The sequence below is a fragment of the Vulpes vulpes genome, chromosome 15 (genome assembly GCF_048418805.1).
Source record: "Vulpes vulpes isolate BD-2025 chromosome 15, VulVul3, whole genome shotgun sequence".
NCBI classification, from domain to species: domain Eukaryota; kingdom Metazoa; phylum Chordata; class Mammalia; order Carnivora; family Canidae; genus Vulpes; species Vulpes vulpes.
Window position 1 is genome coordinate 47758521 of NC_132794.1, and position 18990 is coordinate 47777510.

The following is an 18990-nucleotide window of genomic DNA, read 5'->3' on the forward strand; positions in this document are numbered from 1 at the left end:
GCAGAATGGCTCCCATGAAGCTCAATGGCACACAAATGAGCTATGGCTATTATTTATGTGTAAGGCTCTTTATTAACATTCTTCCATTTCTACATTCATGCACTTCTCACTGACATACGTGCGTCACCATTCATCAGTTAGTTTGCCCAAGATAAAGGAATCATGCCCCAAGATAACATGGAAAGAAAAAGCACCAAGACCACAGGGCCATATCAGGTTGGGCAAACAAAGAGGGTGCCAGTCTGGGCAGAGGCGAGGGTGTCTGCCCTGCTCCCCTGGCCTGCCCTAGGTCCCATGGTGGGATAAAATGAGCCACAGATAGACACCATCAGAACTAGGCTATTCTCTTATTAATGCCTCTTCTCTTATTAAAAATTATTTATAGTGGTGCCTGGCTAGCTTAGTCAGTAGAAGTTGTGACTCTTGGGATCCCTGGGTGGCGCAGCGGTTTGACGCCTGCCTTTGGCCTAGGGCGCGATCCTGGAGACCCGGGATCGAATCCCACATCGGGCTCCCGGTGCATGGAGCCTGCTTCTCCCTCTGCCTGTGTCTCTGCCTCTCTCTCTCTGTGACTATCATAAATAAAAATTAAAAAAAAAAATTTTAGAAGTTGTGACTCTTGATCTTGGGGTCATGAGTTCAAGCCTACATTGGGTGTAGAGATTACTTAAAAAAATTTTTTAAGTTTTTTATTTTAAAAGAAAAACAATCATTTTAGAAACACTTCTGAATTTTCTAAAACATTAAAAATTCCCTAAATTCTACCACATAAAAACCACCACTGCTGATATTCTGGCAAATTTCTTTCTAATCTTTTATCTATGCAAATATAACACAGTTGAGAAAATGCTAATATACAATATGTAATTATTTGGGAAACTTTATTTTTTTGTTTTTTTTTGGAAACTTTAAATAATATTATTATTCAATAAATAAGTTTATCTTTTCATTTTGTATTTTTATTTTTAAAAGATTTTATTTATTTACTATATCACAGCCTTAGTAGGTGGCTTAGCTGGCTCCACTGGGGCAGGGATTCTCAGAAGGCTGCAAGTCAGGTGCTGCTGGTCACAGACATCAGTTCCTTGCCACAAGGACCTCTCTAGAGAACTACTCACCACATGACAGTTAGCTTCCACTAGAGCCAGGGCTCTAAGAGGAGGATGGTAGGCAAGCAGGATGGAGGTCAGTCTTTTTGTATCCTAATCTAGGAAGTGACATCCCATGACTTTTGCTGTATTCTATTCACCGAAAGCCCTGTCACTGGGCCCAGTCACCCTCAAAGGGAGGGGATTACACAAAGGTGTGATACCAGCAGGTCTGGATCACTGGTAGCCATTTAAAGACCACCTACCACACTGGAATGTTGTGTGAGCATTTCTGACACTAGTAGAGTTCTTTCAAAATGCCTCTTTTAGGTATTATCCAAGAGGACCCATCTTTTTAAAATAAAGATTGAATAAGGATGCCTGGGTGGCTCAGCAGCTGAGCGTCTGCCTTTGGCTCAGGGCGTGATCCCAGAGTTCCCAGATCAAGTCCCACATTGGGCTCCCTGTCTGGAGCCTGCTTCTCCCTCTGCCTATGTCTCTGCCTCTCTGTTTGTGTGTCTCTCATGTATAAATAAATAAAATATTAAAAAAAAAAAAAGATTGAACCAATGATAGTGACCTCACCTTGAAAAGTATTGCATTACTTTCCCCCAAATTCCTTACTAAAAATTGTTGGTTCTGCATTATCAAGAGAATTCATGGGCTTTGACTTAGAACATTAAAACTGAAATTTATTTAGGGGGGGCCTGAGTGGCTCATTCGGTTAAATGTCTGACTCTTGGTTTTGGCTCAGGTAATGAATAATCTCAGGGTCCTGGGATCTGGCTCCACCTCAGGCTCTGTGCTCAGCCGGGAGTCTGCTTGAGAATTCTCTCTCCCTCTGCCCCTCCCCCATTCACAGGTATGTTCCCTCTGTCTCTCTCAAATAAATAACTATTTTTTAAAAACCAAACTGAAGTTTATTTATAAAGTGTATTGTTTATTATCATTAAATAATTAAACTAATATTTATTCTGTAAATATCCCTCTATTGCAGTTACTATTGCTATATAACAAACCACCCCAAAATGTAAATGTATAACACAAACACCACCACTTATTTACTCATGACTCTGTATCTTGGGCGGGGCTTGGCAGGTGCAGCTGGTCTCTGCCAGGGAGCTCAACTAGGGCTCTGGCTAGAAGATGGCTTCACTCAGCCAGGGTGGCTGTGAGATTAGCTGCATGCCTCTCACTCCCTCCACATCTCCCATCATCCAGGGGCTGGCTCTCTTTGGGGGGCCTCTCTCTACTGCAAGGTAGTCAAGCTTCTTTATATCACAGCTGGCTCTAAGAGGGAAAAATGTAAGCATATGGTCACAGGGTACCACTTCTGTATGTCTTTTGGTCAAAGGAAAAGAGATTCAAAGGCAAGGGAAGATAGACACCACCTCTTGGTGGGAGGAGCAGTGTGCACATACAGGAAGGTGAGGTATGGTCTACCATCTTTGCTGGCCAGCTTTGTAGACAACCCAGCACACCTACTTATAGAAACCATCAGATCACCATCTGGGACAAGGCACTCAGTATTCCTTTTCTAGCAGTCGTGTTAGGGACTGAATATTCTCACCAAAACACCCAGTCCCAAGAGCAATGGTTGGTACCAGTGATATGGCAAATAAGAATGAAGCCTGTAGCAGAAACCCAGGCCTACTCTTCCCCAGCCTCACAGAGGAGGGTAAGCCACATGGTTTAACAAAAGAGTTAGCGCATCCAGACAGTTCCTCTTGGGCTCGCAATAAACAATTAGGAAACCAGGGTGCCTAGGTGGCTCAGTCGGTTAAGTGTCTGCCTTCAGCTCAGATTGTGATCCCAGGGTCCTGGGATGGAGTCCCACATCCAGCTCCCTGCTCAGCGAGGAGCCTAATTCTTCCTCTCCTTCCTACTTGTGCTTTCTCTCACTATCTCTGCCTCTGTCTCTCTCAAATAAAGATCTTTAAAAAAAAAAATTAGGAATCTGGGAATACTTTGCAGGAAGACAGGGCAAAATCATATAAAGAGCCCAAGACTGGGTAGTCAAGAGACCTGAAGTGTGGAGGTGACCTCTGCTGCACACTCTCTCTGTGTCTCTGAAGAAATCAGGGACAAATCTGATCTGGATCCATTCCCAGGGAAGACTGTCAGGACCCAGGAGCTGGCTGGTTGTTTGCAAGGAAAGGCAGGGGGCACAGATAACTCCAAAGTGGCAGGGACAATGAGGCCAGGAGAGAATGTGGAGAGAGGAATGATCTGGGGATAAATATGATTAATGTAGAGGTTGTCATGATATATTTCTGTCTTCATTACGGAAGTCTTCCTTGCTCACTAAACGGAACTTGGGAATTTAAAAACGAGAAAGAAGAAAATGTTACCCCATCTTCCCACCATTCAATGTCATCACTTTCACCACTTGGGTGGACTATCCTAGTCTTTTTTCCTCTGTCTCGTGCAGTTATTCTTTTCAATATGTAGGAAGCAGCATAAGGTAGTGGGAAAAGTACGGTTTTTGATGTCAGAGAGACTTGGAATAAAATCCTGGCTCTGTTACCTTTTACCGGTAACATATATTGGGCACTCATGGTATCAAATGTTTGATCTGTATTAGCTCATTTAAGCCTCATAATAACCTACAAGGCCCCACATCGTGTTCAAGGAAACCAGCATAGAGGGGATAACTTGCCAAAGGTCACACAGACACTAAGTGGCAGATGAGAATTAAACCCAGGAGCCTGAGTCTAAAGGCCACATACTCAACCCCCATCCAGCTTTGCCTCCTGCTCTTCCCTCTGTGACCTGGATGGAGCTAGTAAACTTCTCTGCAAAATGGAAACTATTCTCAGAGTGGTTGTGAGCATAAGCAGTCATCTGTGTCAAGTGCATTGGTTAGTATCTTAACTAAAGGTGGTTGCTTGAAACTTGAAAATGAGTTTTTGCTTTAGGCAAGTTAAATCTGTGGTGAGGGTGGAAGGTCTGGCTGAAGTCAGAGTTGCAAGGCAGTAAAGCCCAGGGTTTAAAGGCACTAAAGCAATGGGATTTGCCTGTCTGGACGCCAATCTTACTCTGCCACCTGCCACATTACCTGTCGAAGCCTGTCTGTTCATCTGTATATTGAAGATAAAAATAGAACCTGCTTTCTTGGTTTGAGTATATGGGGCAATGTGTGGGAAGTGCTTAGGAACCTGAGGGTTTGGGCATTGTCAGTGCTTGATAAATATAGGTTTTTGTAATGGTGTGGATGGATATAATGATAAATTTATGGTTGTGTAATGTTAGCATAAGGCAAATACGTGTTAGGATTCTTGTGTGTATAAGGTATTGGGGGAGGCAGAAATCAATTCACAACAAAACCCTTTCTTCTCAGTAACTGCACAATCATTTGCTTCATTCCCAGCATAACATCACTGCCCTATGTCCACCACTGTGCCTGGGGCAGTGGAAGAAAAGCAGAAAATGCAAAGAAGGACAGACCCCAGATTCCACCCCCAACATCCATACTGTAGGCAGCTGGGGGGGATGTTGCAGTTCAGCCAGGAAAATGATCAAAGGATTGGCTGGAGGATCTAGTAGGTAAAGCTCCTCTAGATGAGAAATTAGGAAGAAACTTCCACTGGGCGGGGTTTGTTAAGTCATTGTGAAAAGGCGTGGAATCTCTTTTTTGGAAGAGCATTCTTAGGGCCAATCTTGCTCTGTAGGAAAGGTCTTTAAAAGGACTTCTTTGCCCTCTCTTCAAGGAGCCCTCGGTTCTGTGAAGGTCATTATCTCAACTAATTTGGTGAGCTGGAACCTCTAGCTTCCCAGGATGGCATTCTACTAGAAGCAGGTGACCAGCTCTTGGCCAGGAGCACCCTCTTGGTGGGAGAGAAGACGGAACCTGTGTTCCAGGGGAGGAGGCAGCAGAACAGTGAACTAACAAGGACTGCACTCCGACAGAGAGCCAGAATGCAAGACTTAGTACAAGATAAAGAAGGACCTCAAACCAAATGGGACTCCTGCAGGTCCACCTGGGAAGCATGGAAGAGGGAATCGCCTGTGGCTCACTTTGGCAGGAAGGAGGGCTTCCCGGAGGTGGCAAGGGCGGTGACGCTGGAGCAGGCGTCCCGGATTCCGGTTCTCAAAGGTGCAGCCCCACAGCTTTGGGGATCTCTTCCCGCCACGAGATGGAAATGATTTCCCGGGGGCTGACGACGCCGGCGAGGTCATTAGTGTCGGGCTTCCCCCCCGTTTCTCCTCCCCCAGCCCTTTCACAAGCGCCTCGGGCCCGGGGCTGGGAATGCGGGCCTCGACCGGAAAGGGAGGCGGGAGGCCGCCGCCCCCGGCGCCCGGGCCCGACCCCCGAGGGGGCGACTCCGCTGCAGCGTCCCGGCCGTGTGCCGGCCTCCGGGGATCGGGGGCCCGGGGACCGGCTGCACTTCTGGGCGCGGGACCCCGCCGCGAGGCTGGACTCGGCGGAGCGGGCGCAGAGCAGCCTGGAGGGACGCCGCCTAGGGCCCGCGCCCGGAGCCGCCGCGGGGAGCAGCCCGCGCCCGCAGGGGGGCCGCGGGGCGGCGGCTGCGCGGAGTTCGGCGGGGCAGGGCCCGCGGCGGGCACGGCGTGTGGGCGGGGCCGGCGGTGCTAGGGCTCGGGTCCGCCCCGCCCCGGCCTCACTGACTCAGTTTCACCAGAAACCCGGGGAGGGAGGTGGCCGAGCCCCAGCGCACCCGGCACCGGGGCGGAAGCGGCGGCCGGAGCCGCGCAGGAAGCCGGGACCGGAACCTCGGCAGGCCCGGCCCCACCCCGCTCACCTGCGCAGGTAACCCGGGCCCCGGAGCGCGAGGCGGGGACGGAGCGGGCTCGGAGCATGTCTGGCCCTTTGTTGTGTGCTGCGGTGCGGGTCGCGGTACGTGAGCTCCTCAGCCGTCCCTCGGGCCGTCGGGCGGGGGCCGACTCACCGGGGCGCTCCCCAGCCCTGCCCCGACTCGCGCCCGCCCGCCCGCTTCCCGCGGAGCCTCCGGCTGACCCGCGGCGTCTCCCCGCCCGCCCCTCCCCTCTCTCAGGTCGCTCGCGCCCTCGGAGCCCAGAGGCCCGCAGAGTGAAGGTGAGCCCCGCGGGGAGGAGGGCGATGGCCCGCGCCCCGGCCGTGGCCGTGTGGCTCCTGTGCGCGCTGCACCTCCTGGGGACCGAGGCCGGGCCGCCGCCCGCGCCCCCCGCGCCCCCCGCGCCGCCCCCGGGAGCCGCCTGCCTGGACCGCTTTACCGCCGGGGTGCCTGCCTTCGTGCTCGATACCGAGGCCTCGGTCAGCAACGGGGCCACCTTCCTGGGCTCCCCCACCGTGCGCCGCGGCTGGGACTGCGTGCGCGCCTGCTGCGCCACCCAGAGCTGCAACCTGGCGCTGGTGGAGCTGCAGCCCGACGGCGGGGAGGACGCCATTGCCGCCTGCTTCTTAATGAACTGCCTCTACGAGCAGAACTTCGTGTGCAAGTTCGCGCCCAGGGAGGGCTTCATCAACTACCTCACGCGAGAGGTTTACCGCTCCTACCGCGAGCTGCGGACCCAGGGCTTCGGCGGTAAGGACGAGGGGAACGGGTTGGATGGATGTAGGCAGACTCAGAAAGGGGCCTGGTCTTGGAGGCCTGGGGGAGGCGAGCATCCGAAAGGAGTAAGGAGGACAGCCTCGTTCTGCCCCGACTCCGTAGGACTCGGCGGTATGAACAGTGCACAAAGGGCAGCCTACGTGAGTGAATGGGGAGAGAGAATACTCTAGAGCCCAAACTCTAGGTCCCGAATTCAGGATGTTGAATGGGCTGGTACTTCGTGATGTGCGTCTGGGAGAGAGGAGGCAGCTCCTCTCGGGATTCCCGATTGCTGACCCTGATAGGCTGAGTCAGGGAGTGAGTTGTCTGGAGGCCACCAGGTTACTAGCTAAGCACCCCTGGCCAAGCACTGTTCTGGGCACCTCGAGGCTCTGTCAAGTGAGCCTGGGCAAGAATAGTCTGCTCCTCTACTACTGGACTGGGACTGGTTAGCATCTCTCTTGCACCCCCTCTTCCCACCTGTTGGCCTTTTGGTGGCCAGACCCCAGATGCTGAAGAACAAGCCCAGTCAGAGGTTGACCTCAAAGGGGAAGGGGTGGTGTTGTGGGCACTGTAGCCAGAGGCTCTGGGGGTGGGGGTGAGGAGGGTTGCCCAGTGAGTCAGCCCACTGGTATGTATACCTGGTAGGGGAGGGATGTCAGCTGTACAGGCAGGTGTGTGTGTGTACTTGGTGAGCCAGGCAGGGCTCTCCCAGCTTAGGATGTGGTAGCTAAGCTACCAGGTCTGCTCACCTTGTTTACTTCAAGGGATAAGGGCAAAGTGGAGGTTCCTCCTTCCTCCTGGGACTGAGAAGTTAGCTGGGATCAGGGCCCCGCCAGGGACCTTCGTTCCCCCATTCTTTCTGCCTGCTGTTCTGGCCAAGTGGGGCTCCAGGGCAGGGATGGGTCACAACTGATAGCTTCTGTTAGCACTTTATAGTTTACTGATTGCTGTGCCACTCAACCTCTGACTTAGGCCTTCCGACAACTACTTCTAAAAAGGGTGCTATTAGCTGTCATCCCACCTTTTAAGTTAGGAAACTGACTCCCGTGGTAAATAATTTGCCCAGGATAGCACTGCCCATAAATGGGAGACGTGGGACTCAGCCCAGGCAGGATCTCCAAAAGTCCCATGCTGTTTTTCCACACAAGACCATCCTTTTTGGTGGAAACCTAGCACTCTCACCCAAGATAGCCCAGCAGATAATAGAACCAGAGACGGGGAACTCAGAGGCCAGGTCTGGGCTGGTGCTCAGTTCTGGAAAGTAGAAAAAGACTTTCCAGCTTTTTCCTGGGCCAGGCTCTCTCTCAGGTTAAGGACCTACTCATCTCCCTATCCTACCAGTAGCTCTCCTGGCTCTACTGGAGAGGTAGGATGGGACTTCTGGGTGCGGGAGGTGGAGAGTGGGCACCATCTCTGAATCCCACTGGGCCAGGGCCTGAGCCCGTTCCACAAGGAAGTAGCAGAGAGTGTAGGTGGTGATGTCTTTAATTGACTTGAGCTGCTTGTATCTTCCTGCTCTGATGCAGGGTCCATGGGAGTCCCACTCCAGGGCCAGAACCTAAAACTCTGGGTTCCAGTCAGGGAGATGAGCTGCATGGGGCCACATGATCTAGGGACCAGCCTTCCTCATTTGGAACACCCACCCCCCACCCTCCCACCCCCACCCAAAACCCAAAACCCCACCCTGGACTGGCCTATTTGGCACAACATAGGGTGGAGTGGGGATTTCCTGGGTCATTTGGGGTGCTAGGTAGGATGTGAACTGAGTGTGAGCTCCAGGCCATTTTAAGGGTGCTGTAGTACTTTGCGGGGTGGGGAGAGCTATTTGGTATCGAGGAGTCCATTCTCTGCTGAGTCTGGCTAGAGGTTGGATATGGGAAAGAACAGGATAAAGCCATCCTGGAGGCTCCAGTGGATTGAGACAGGCAAGGTGGGCAGGTGCTCAGGTCATCTAAACCTTTGACTTTTGCCTTGGGTAGAGAAATCCTCTCCAGGGTGGGTTGGCTTGTTCCCCTTTCCCTGTTTGTGGCCAGGCCAGTCCAGTCTAGATTCCTACAGCCTCCCAAGCACCCTACTCCTTCCTTCTCTCCCTCACTTGCCCGCCCCCTCCTTCTATTGGAGGAGTGAGTGGCTTAGGAGGTGGAGCCTGTGTTTCCAGGAGACGCCTGGCAGCTGTGGGAGGGGCTGGCCTTACTGCCCCTCTGGGCCTTTGCCCTCTTGGGGATAGGAAGTAGGGAGTGGTAGGGTGGGGCATCTGCCCCTTGCTCCCAGGGCCTGGGGCTTGATGGCTGTTGCTGGTTTGGCCAGAGGCCTGACCCATCACTCTGCAGTCCACCCTTGGGGCTGGTGGGGCTAGCCTATCTGACTGTCAAGTGGTCTTGTCTTCAGCAGATGACTTTCTGAAAAATGTAAGGCGGGAGCCACCCCTGGGGGTTTGTCTCTCAGAAGCCACCCCAGAACCTGCCCCTGTTGGACCCTTTACTGATTGCCGGCCAAGCCACCAGTGTGCAGGTTCGGTCCAGACAGGTGCTTTTCTTTCGTGCTCTTCAGGTTTCATTTCCCCCCAACCCCTGGAAGCCAGGGCCTCCTTTGCTCATTCCTCTAGGCCTCTGCACCTGCATCTGACATATTTGTCTGTGGAAGCTCTCCCCTCCCAACCCTTCACTGTCACTGTGTGTCCCGGTCTTCCCCCTGGGGTCCACCCTCTATAAGTTCCCCATTGGCTCTGCTTTCTCTGCCTCATCATAAAAGAATCTCTGTGACTCAACCTCCTACCAGCTGTTCTTATCTCTTTACCTTCTCTTCTTCCTTTCAGCTCACTCTTAGGCTTGGCATAACTCTCTGTAGAGCCTTAAGAGAGGGCAGTTTGACAGTATTCATCCAAACTGTAAGCGGGGGCCCCTGGCTGGCTCAGTGGGAACAGCATGCGACTCTTGATCTCGGGACTATGAGCTCAAGCCCCACGTTGAGTGTAGGGGTTACTTAAATGGATAAATAAATAAAAACTTTTTGAAAACCCTGTAAATGCACATAACCCTCAACACAGTTCCACTTGTAGGAGTTCATCTTGCGGCCATTATATGTACATAAACCAACTTAACAGTCAGTTACTCACTGTAGCATTGTTTATAATAAGAAAGAATTGGAAACATCTAAATGTCCGTCAACACATCCTGTAATTGGACATGGTAGTGCTGTTTTAATAATAATAATAAACCTGAGACGATATGGTTTAGCTCTTAGTAGGAAAAGAAAGAAAAAAGAATCTAAATCAAGAGAAGACTGGTGTGTTGGCTAACCAAGTTGTAAGTTCTGGTGCATTCACATAATGAGTACTGTGCAACCCAAAAAAGGGAGACTCTTTACATGTTGCTACAGAATTATTTCCAAAATGTGTCGTGGGGAGAACAGGAAGATGAACTTGCGTGCTTCTGAATTCAATACTATCTCTTTTTTTTTTAAATTAATTTTTATTGGTGTTCAATTTACCAACATACAGAAAAACACCCAGTGCTCATCCCGTCAAGTGTCCACCTCAGTGCCCGTCACCCATTCCCCTCCAACACCCGCCCTCTATCTCTTGATATTCACATACACACACATATAAAAAGTAAGAATGGGGGTGCCTGGGTGGTTCAGTTGGTTAAACATCTTCAGCTCAGGTCATGATCCCAGGATTGAATCCCTCATTGGGCTCCCCTCTCAGTGGAGAGTATGCTTCTTCTCCCTCTGCCCTTCCTCCCTGCTCATGATCTCTCTCTCTCTCTCTCAAATAAATAAATGAAACCTTTTAAAAAAGTAAGAACAGATGCCTCTGGAGAGATGAACCAGAAAGATTAAGGAGAAAAAGGTTAAGAAAAGACAAGATTTAATTCTCACTACTCTTTTATGCTTTTTGGGGGGTAAGATTTTACTCTTTAAGTAATCTCTACCCCCAACATGGGACTCAAACTTACAACCCCTTGGTCAGGAGTCCCATGCTAAGCCAGCCAGGTGCCCCAACTCTTAAGTACTTTTTTTTTTCTTTTGTGTTTTTGAATTGTCTGTTTCATATATACATGTATTACCTAAGTTAAAAAAAACCCCCGAGATTATAAAAAGCAAATCAAAATCTAAGTAGGTGGGAGAACTGTAGCACAGAGTTTTAGAAAGACCATGAGCTATAGAGTCAGACCACGGTTCAGATCCCAGCTCTGCTGTTCAAAAACTGAGTGACCCTGGGCAAGTCATTTAACCTCTCTTGTGTCAGTTTTCTGATCTGGAAAGGGGCAAGAATGCAGTTGTGGCAGGATGGTTAGGAAGGTAGATAACATAGATCAGGATCAGCAAACTTTATTTTTTTTTTTAAAGATTTTATTTATTCACGAGAGACTCAGAGAGAGAGGCAGAGGGACTGTGAGGAGCCCATTGCAGGCCCAGACTGAGCCAAAGGCAGATGCTCAACCGCTGAGCCACCCAGGCATCCCAGGGATTAGCAAACTTTCTGTAAAAGGTTTCAAATAGGAAATATCTTATGATTTGTGGCCCATACAATCTCTGTCCCAGCCACTCAGCTCTCCTGTAATATGAAAGCAGCCTTTGACAATATCTAAATGAAGTGAAGCTATATTCCCATTCATGGACACAAATTTGAGTTTTAGGAGCGCCTAGATGGCTCATTTGGTTGGGCACCTACCTTTGGTTCAGGTCATAGTCCCAGGGTCCTGCGATCGAGCCCTACATCAGGCTCCCTGCTCCTGGGGGAGCCTGCTTCTCCTTTTCCCTCTGCCTACCACTCCCTCTGCTCGTGCTCTCCCCACCCCCCAGTCAGGTAGATAAGTAAAATCTTTAAAAAATCTTTTTGAGTTTTAGGTGCTTTTCCTATGACACAAAATACTCTTCTTTTGATTTTTTTCAACCATTTATTTATTTATTTGAAAATTTTATTTATTTATTAGTGAGAGACACAGAGAGGCAGAGACATAGGCATAGGCAGACGTAGGACTCGATCCCAGGATCCTGGGATCATGACCTGAGCCAAAGGCAGATGCTCAACCACTGAGCCACCCAGATGCCCCTTTTTCAACCATTTAAAAGTGTAACAGGTAGTGGGCCAGATTTGGCCTGCAGGCCATAGTTTGCCAACTCTTAATGTAGATGATTCAGGGAGATGATATGTGGTGGCCAGCACACATTAAACTATCGGCAGCTTTGTTAATAGACACAACTCCCTATCTTTCTCCAACTCTGGCCTCTCAGGAGTTCGCACGCACACTTCCTCTGCCTTCTGGTCACTTCTTTTGTTGGTCTTCCCCCTCTCAAGTTCAAATTCTCTGATTGAACCCCCAGGTTCCCTCTAGATCTGGTTTCCTTTCTGCCTGTGTCCCAATTCTTCCTGCACAGTTCACAGTGCCTGACAGACACAGAAACCTCAAGTGTGTCAGCACACTTCTCACATCCTCCTTCCCATGCCCTTAGCTATCCCTCTAATTCAGACTACTCCCTTCGCACATGCCTGAACCGCAGTGCCAGTCCACTCTCTGGCCTTCCTCCGTAGAAGTCATTCCAGAAGGAGGGGTAACTAGCTGCTGCCTGGAGCTCAGGAGTGCCCCTGCTGCCCAGGCGCTTGGACCCTCCCTTCAGACTCCTGGACCTCGATCACAGATCTAGGAGGTCAACGTCTGTGCCACTGCTCATGGCTATGCCTGACCCCTTCCTGTAGCGCCAGCTGTTGAATATTTGAATGTCACTTCTGCTGTGTCCACGTGCTCTGGCCCTGCATTGAGGGCCCGTTGAGGTATGTCTCACCCCGCTGGCCTTTTTCATGTCAGCCAGACCTGCCTTGCAAATTCCCAGCTCCTGACCTTTGCTCGCATTTTCTGCTGTTAGCAACAACGCAGCACATTCTTGCCCACAACCAAACAGCAACAACAAAAAAAAGCGGAAACAAAAGAATTAAAAAATCCTTTCTCACTTCACCAGAAAGCCTTCCATCCTTCCTCTAACTTGCTGTGGCCTCTACCCCCTCTGTGCATCCACTTCCTTGTCTTGGACACGCACCGTGTTTTGCTCTATCTTGGTGCGTTTCTACTCCGCATTTGCTTCCTGGTGCTTGGTCTTATCTGCCCAGCTAGACTGGAGGCCCCTCAAAGGCAGTGTATCAGTTCTGTGGCTGCTGAAACAAATTACTACAAACTGAGTGACTTTAAGCAACAGAAATGTATGGTTTTACAGTTCTGGAGGCCAGAAGTCCAAAATCCAGGTGTTGGCAGGGCCACGGTCTCTCTGAAGAGCGGGCTTGACTCCTTCCTTGCCTCTTGCCACCCCTGGCGGCTCCAGGCATTCTTCAGCTTGCGGCTGCATCACTCCAGTCCCTGCCTCTGTGTCCACATGGCTTTCCTTTATTCTGTTTTCTCCTCTTCTGTCTTTTATAAAGACACGTGTCATTGGATTGGCCTACTCAGCTAATCCAGAATGATCTCATAAGGAGATATTTAACTTAATTACTTCTGCTACGACCCTTTTTCCAGAGAAGATCCCATTCACAAATTCTGGAGTTAGACATAGCCTTATATTTTGGGTCCCACCATTCATTCCATTACAGACAGGAATCCTGCCCTGTGCTTGTTTCTCATCTGGCCCCTAACTTGCCACTGGAGGAAGCCTCAGGCACGGGCACTGTCAGGTTGAGGGAGGGTGTGATTCCCGAGAGACCCCTTGTAAGGAGAGGCAGAGTCTATCTCAGGTGGTAAAGGCACCCTCCTCCTGTGACTAAAGCCACCAAGGCTTCCTATGTTGCTGCCCAGGGACTCTGTGCTTCAGACTTCTACCAGGCTGGGCTTCTTAACAGCAATCCAGACCAGTAGAATGAGGAGTAGTAGTTAATTACATATTTATGTATTTGGTTTTTCAAAAATATTGTTACTTTAACTCTTTTTTAAAAAAAATTTTATTTATTTGAGAGAGAGCAGAAGCAGGGGGAGCAGCAGAAGGAGAGGGAGAAGCAGGCTCAGGCAGCCTGATGTGGGACTTGATTCCAGAACCCTGAGATCATGACCCGAGTCCAAGGCAGACACTTAACCGACTGAGCCGCTCAGGTGCCCCCTTACTTTAGGCTTTTTAAAAAAAACAATTAGCAAAAAAAAAAAAAAAAAAAAAAAAGCAATTAGCACAAGTACTTGCTTATTATAGAAAATGGGAATAAGCTCCGCTCCCATATATATTTTTTTCTTAAATGGGACCAAATAGCACATGCTATTCAGTATTTTGCTTCTGAAAGTAGGATTTACAACATTAAAAATGCCTTCAGTGTACCAAAGACATATCTAAGGAGAGAGTGGGATGTTGATTTAGTTGTGAGCCCTGCTCGTGCCCCAGGCAGGCTGCTGAGTCCCAGGTGGGTCTCCGTGTGCGTGTGGTCCACATTGCTCCCCACTTCCGGAGAGCTTTGGTCCATTCAGGAAGAATTGACCTGACCTTACCTTCCTCCTCAGGGTCCCGGATTCCCAAGTCCTGGGCAGGCGTAGACTTGAAGGTACAGCCCCAGGAACCCCTGGTGCTGAAGGGTGTGGAGAACACAGATTGGTACCTCCTGCAGGGTGACACGGATGTCAGAATAGAGGTGAGACACTGGGCTGGCTCCCTGACCCCCATCTCAGCTCTCCAGGGCCACAGACCAACCTGAGGTTCCAGGTGGGTGGGATGGGCAGAAGCTGAGGATCCATTTAATACCAAGTCCCTCTGCCCTCCCTGTGGGGGGTACCTGTGTGGCTGAGAGGATCTGGGGCAGCTGAAGGGTGTTGGGGGTTCTGGCCTAATGGCTACTCTTGTGTATAGAAGAGTGAGCCGGACCAGGTGAAGCTGTGGGGACTCAAGGAAGGCACCTACCGGTTCCAGCTGACAGGGGCTGACTCAGACAAGCCAGAGAGCACGGCCAACGTCACAGTTACTGTGCTGTCCGCCAAGCAGACAGAAGGTGAGGGAGGAGGTGGGGGGACAGAACCTGGAGCCAGGCCCCTCTGTTGATGGGGCCCCACAGGGGCCCCTCACAAGCTTTCCTTCCCCCAGAATATTGCCTCGCATCCAACAAGGTGGGCCGCTGCCGCGGCTCCTTCCCCCGCTGGTACTACGACCCCAAAGAACAGATTTGCAAGAGTTTCGTTTACGGAGGTTGCTTGGGCAATAAGAACAACTATCTTCGGGAAGAGGAGTGCAAGCTAGCCTGCCGGGATGTGCAAGGTGGGCCTTCGTGAGGCAGCTTTGGGACTTAGGCGACTTCCCTCAGGGTGGGTGGTCTTTCTGCTGTTCAGGGCAGCGGCCAGGGTTATTCTCCATTCCCAGGCACCCCCATCAGCTCGTCCCTCCCGGGACCTGGCCCTGACTCCTCTCGTTCCTCTGTTTTTTCTTTCCCAGGCCCCTCCATGGACAGGCACCGTCCAGGTGAGCTTTGCTCCTTTCCCTATCAACCTCACCTCTGCTGTCAGGTCATGTCTTTGTTCTTGCTCCACCTCCCTTTGCCCAGCCCATTCCTGCCCCCATTGGACGTGGAAAGACCACAAGCACCCCACCTCTTTCAGCCCCCCACTCTGTTAGGATCTGCCCAGTTTGTGTGTAGGAGGGCTCGGGGCGTGCTGGGAGGGGAGCAGGGAACACGTCATAATGCCATGTTGGGGTAGAGAAGGCCAGGTAGATGATGGGCTCTTGGTACTCGGTGACCTATGCTCGAGCCTGATCTCATCCTCAACGCCATCCTGCCCCACCCAGTGTGCTCTGGCACCTGTCACCCCACTGAGTTCCGCTGCCGCAACGGCTGCTGCATCGACAGCTTCCTGGAGTGTGACGACACTCCCGACTGCCCTGATGCCTCCGATGAGGCCACCTGTGAGAAATGTGAGGACTGGGAGAGGGAAGGTCGGTGGGCTGTGGAGGGGAGGCCTGACTGTGCACCGTGTACCCCGGGAGACCCTCGTGGGGCCTGGGCCTCTGACCTTTCGGTTTTGCAGACACCAGTGGCTTCGAGGAGCTCCAGAACATCCACTTCCCCAGTGACAAAGGTGAGAGCCTCCCTGGGTCCCATGGGTCAGGACAGAGGCTGGCACTGCCATCCTCATGCACTGCTCCAGGGTGCCCGAGGAGTGTGCTGGGTGTGCCAGGCTATGGGTAGAAAGCTGGCGGGCAGGGATCCCTGGGTGGCGCAGCGGTTTGGCGCCTGCCTTTGGCCCAGGGCGCGATCCTGGAGACCCGGGATCGAATCCCACGTCGGGCTCCCAGTGCATGGAGCCTGTTTCTCCCTCTGCCTGTGTCTCTGCCTCTCTCTCTCTCTCTGTGTGACTATCATAAATAAATAAAAATTAAAAAAAAAAAAAAAAAAAAAGAAAGCTGGCGGGCTCCTGGGCTCTCTTCAGCTCTGTGTTTCCTAAGCATTGGGCTTCCTCTTAACACCTTCAGAGATTTAACCATGCCGGCATATCACTGAGATGTTATTTACTTATCATTTTTCCTATATATCGAATGCTTTTTAAACTTAATGTATTATGGACACCTGGGTGGCTCAGTGGTTAAGTGTCTGCCTTTGGCTCAGGTCATGATCCCAGGGTCCTGGGATTGAGTCCTGCATCGGGCTTGTCACAGGGAGCCTGCTTCTCCCTCTGCCTGTGTCTCTGCCTCTCTCTCTCTCTGTGTGTCTCATGAATAAATAAATAAAATTTAAAAACTGGTTTGCAAAACAAAACAAAAAAACCCTTCATAACACTTAAAAAATAAAAATAAACTTACTGTATTAAAGGAAATTTCACATTACTAGCATACATGGAAAGCCACTATGACATGCTGCAGATCCAGATTAACTGTTAAAATAACTATAATAAAACAATGCTAATAAATTTTAGCTGGACATTGTTGCCTACGAGGGCTCAGACCTTGAACCTTCTTTGTGAAAAGATAGACCATCCGGAGATGCCTGAGTGACTCAGTGGTTGAGCATCTGCATTTGGCTCAGGGCGTGATCCTGGGGTCCTGGGATTGAGTCCTGCATTGGGCACCCCATGAGGAGCCTCCTTCTCCCTCTGCCTGTGTCTCTGCCTCTCTCTGTGGTTCCAATGAATGAATGAATGAATGAATAAATAAATAAATCCTTGGGCGGGGGGAAGACCATCTGGTGCTGGAGAGAAAGCCAGGACCTTAACAAAATTGGAAAAGCTGAAAGAAAGAAAATTGAAAAAAGTAGTTACGTGAGTCAATGTGGGTATTTTTGCACCTAAAATTGTCGTCCAGCATCTGTCTTTGCTTCTGTCAAAACTACAGAAAGGCCAGCTGTTGCTGGGGCCCCTCACTGAGACTAGCATGAGGTAGCTCAGGAGGTGGCAAGCAGCAACCATGTGGAGCCTGGTGGATGGTGGCAGGGAGGCCCCCCCCCATGGACTCACTCACCCACTGACCTGCTACTTATTCCCCAGGGCACTGTGTGGACCTGCCAGACACAGGCCTCTGCTTGGAGAACATCCCACGCTGGTACTACAACCCCTTCAGTGAACGCTGCGCCCGGTTTACCTATGGTGGTTGTTATGGCAACAAGAACAATTTTGAGGAGGAGCATCAGTGTCTTGCATCCTGTCGTGGCATCTCCAGTGAGCTGGGCAGTGGGGCACAGAGGCTGGGGAAGGGAAAGGCACTCTGCTCTGGTCCCAGTTCATCAGAGTACCTGGAATGGCAGTGGGACAGGGTGGCAGAGGGTGGTCTGGGGGCATTGAGGAGCAGCCATCTCAGAGCCTTTAGTATTCTCTCGTTTCTCTCCTCATGATTTTGTAGAGAAGGATGTTTTCGGCCTGCGGCGCGAAAGCCCTGTTCCCAACATAGGTAAGCCTGGTCTGCTCTCTCATGGGTGAGTAGCTATCCTGTCAGGGATCAACTGTACATGATTGGTTGTGGCCGCCTAAACCTGAGTTGAGGATCCTGAGGTTGGCTAAAGGGACAGTGCCACAGTCTGTGGTGATACGTGCCATGGGGAGAGGAAGGAAGCACAGTAGAGCACGTGTCCTGTGTTTGCCACCAGAGTCCCAAGCTTTTCCTTGAGCCCAGCTGCTCGTGTGCTGGAGGTCATTCCACACCTGGCACCTGTTTGACTTGGTCCCTTCTGCACAGAGTGCGGGCGGGCATGCAAGCTGAGCCCTGGGAGCTCTCCTCCATTACCCCCTTCTTCCAGGCTCTGTGGAAGTGGTCATTGCAGTGCTCCTGGTCACCTGCATCGTGGTGGTGGTGGTCATATTGGGTTACTGCTTCTTCAAGAACCAGAGAAAGAGCTTCTACAGACACCACCACAGCCGCCGCCACCACCCCCAACCGCCTACCCCTGCCAGCTCCACAGTCTCCACCACAGAGGACACGGAGCACCTGGTCTATAACCACACAACTCGGCCCCTCTGAACCTAGGGCTGCCTTGGCCCTTCAACCTAAGGCTCTCACAGGCTCTTTCCAGCTCTTGCCTAGCCCTCTGCTTCCTCCTTGCCAAGATGGAAGCCTGGGCTAGGGAAGACTTTGGGACCAGACTCCTCCAGCCTGGGAGATGTCTTAACTAAGCTTAGGCTTCTCGTTCCTGAGAAAGCTCCAGGGTCTGGGAGGAACAGAAAACCTTTGAGCCCAGGGTTCCATGCACAGATGGACCTGTCTGCCTAGGATTTCAGAAGAAGTTGGAGTTTGATTCTTGTTCAAAGCTGCCTGTCCCCACCCTGTGGCGTCAGGAAGGGGCTTGGAACAATGTCAGAAGCTGAAGGACCCCCAGTCCTGCCCTTCAAAGCTGGTCCTCCCACTCTGCATGGTCCAAGGCGGGGGAGTGGGGAGAGGACCTCCCTGTATATTTTGTGCTGTATAGAGTTGCTTTTTTGTTTATTTAATGCCATGGGGATGGATAAGAGGAGTGGGAAGAGGCTGCCTCTTCCTTTGGCCCAAGAGTGAGGTCTGGCCTGGCCTAGCCTGCGGTGCCTGATATGCTGTATCCTCCCCACATGCCCCAGGGCTCTCAGGTATCATACCCCTCCCGTTCCACTGCCTTCCACAGACCCCAGTACACCCACAGTGTAATAAAATGGTTGGTTCTGTGAGGCTGCTGCCTCTGCTCTTTGGGCCAGGAGAGGGACAGGGCTGCTGGGGGGAGATGGGACCGCCCTGTACAACCGGTTCAGGTTTGGCCACCCTGTTTAGCAGGTTTTCCCACCCTTCCCGAAACTGCCCCAGCCCCTGAGGGTGGAAAGAATTGCCAGATTTGACCACCAGAGGGGAGGGGTGAGAGGGCCAGGGTAGAAGGGGCCCGGGGAGGCTGTAGTGCTGCCCAGTAGCAGCATTTCTTCCTGGTTGGAGCCTGTAAACAAGCCTGCTCAGTAGCTCGGTCAGATCCTAAC

The 18990-nt window shown here is 51.2% G+C and overlaps 1 protein-coding gene across 2 annotated transcripts; it reads left to right on the forward strand.

The window, feature by feature from the left end:
- Positions 1-5682: 5682 nt before the first annotated feature.
- On the forward strand, positions 5683-18694 carry SPINT1 (serine peptidase inhibitor, Kunitz type 1). Of its 2 annotated transcripts, none has more exons than XM_025998490.2 (11): positions 5683-5856; positions 6101-6610; positions 14092-14219; positions 14435-14573; positions 14666-14836; positions 15011-15037; positions 15362-15487; positions 15601-15651; positions 17053-17223; positions 17405-17452; positions 17799-18694. In XM_025998490.2, the coding sequence occupies exons 2-11, from the start codon at positions 6166-6168 to the stop codon at positions 18017-18019; spliced, it is 1527 nt and encodes a 508-aa protein (XP_025854275.1). In that variant the 5' UTR covers positions 5683-5856; positions 6101-6165; the 3' UTR covers positions 18020-18694. The 2 variants fall into 2 exon arrangements, with proteins under 2 accessions (XP_025854275.1, XP_025854276.1); XM_025998491.2 differs by having other exon boundaries at positions 5718-5943.
- The last annotated feature ends 296 nt before the right edge of the window (positions 18695-18990 follow it).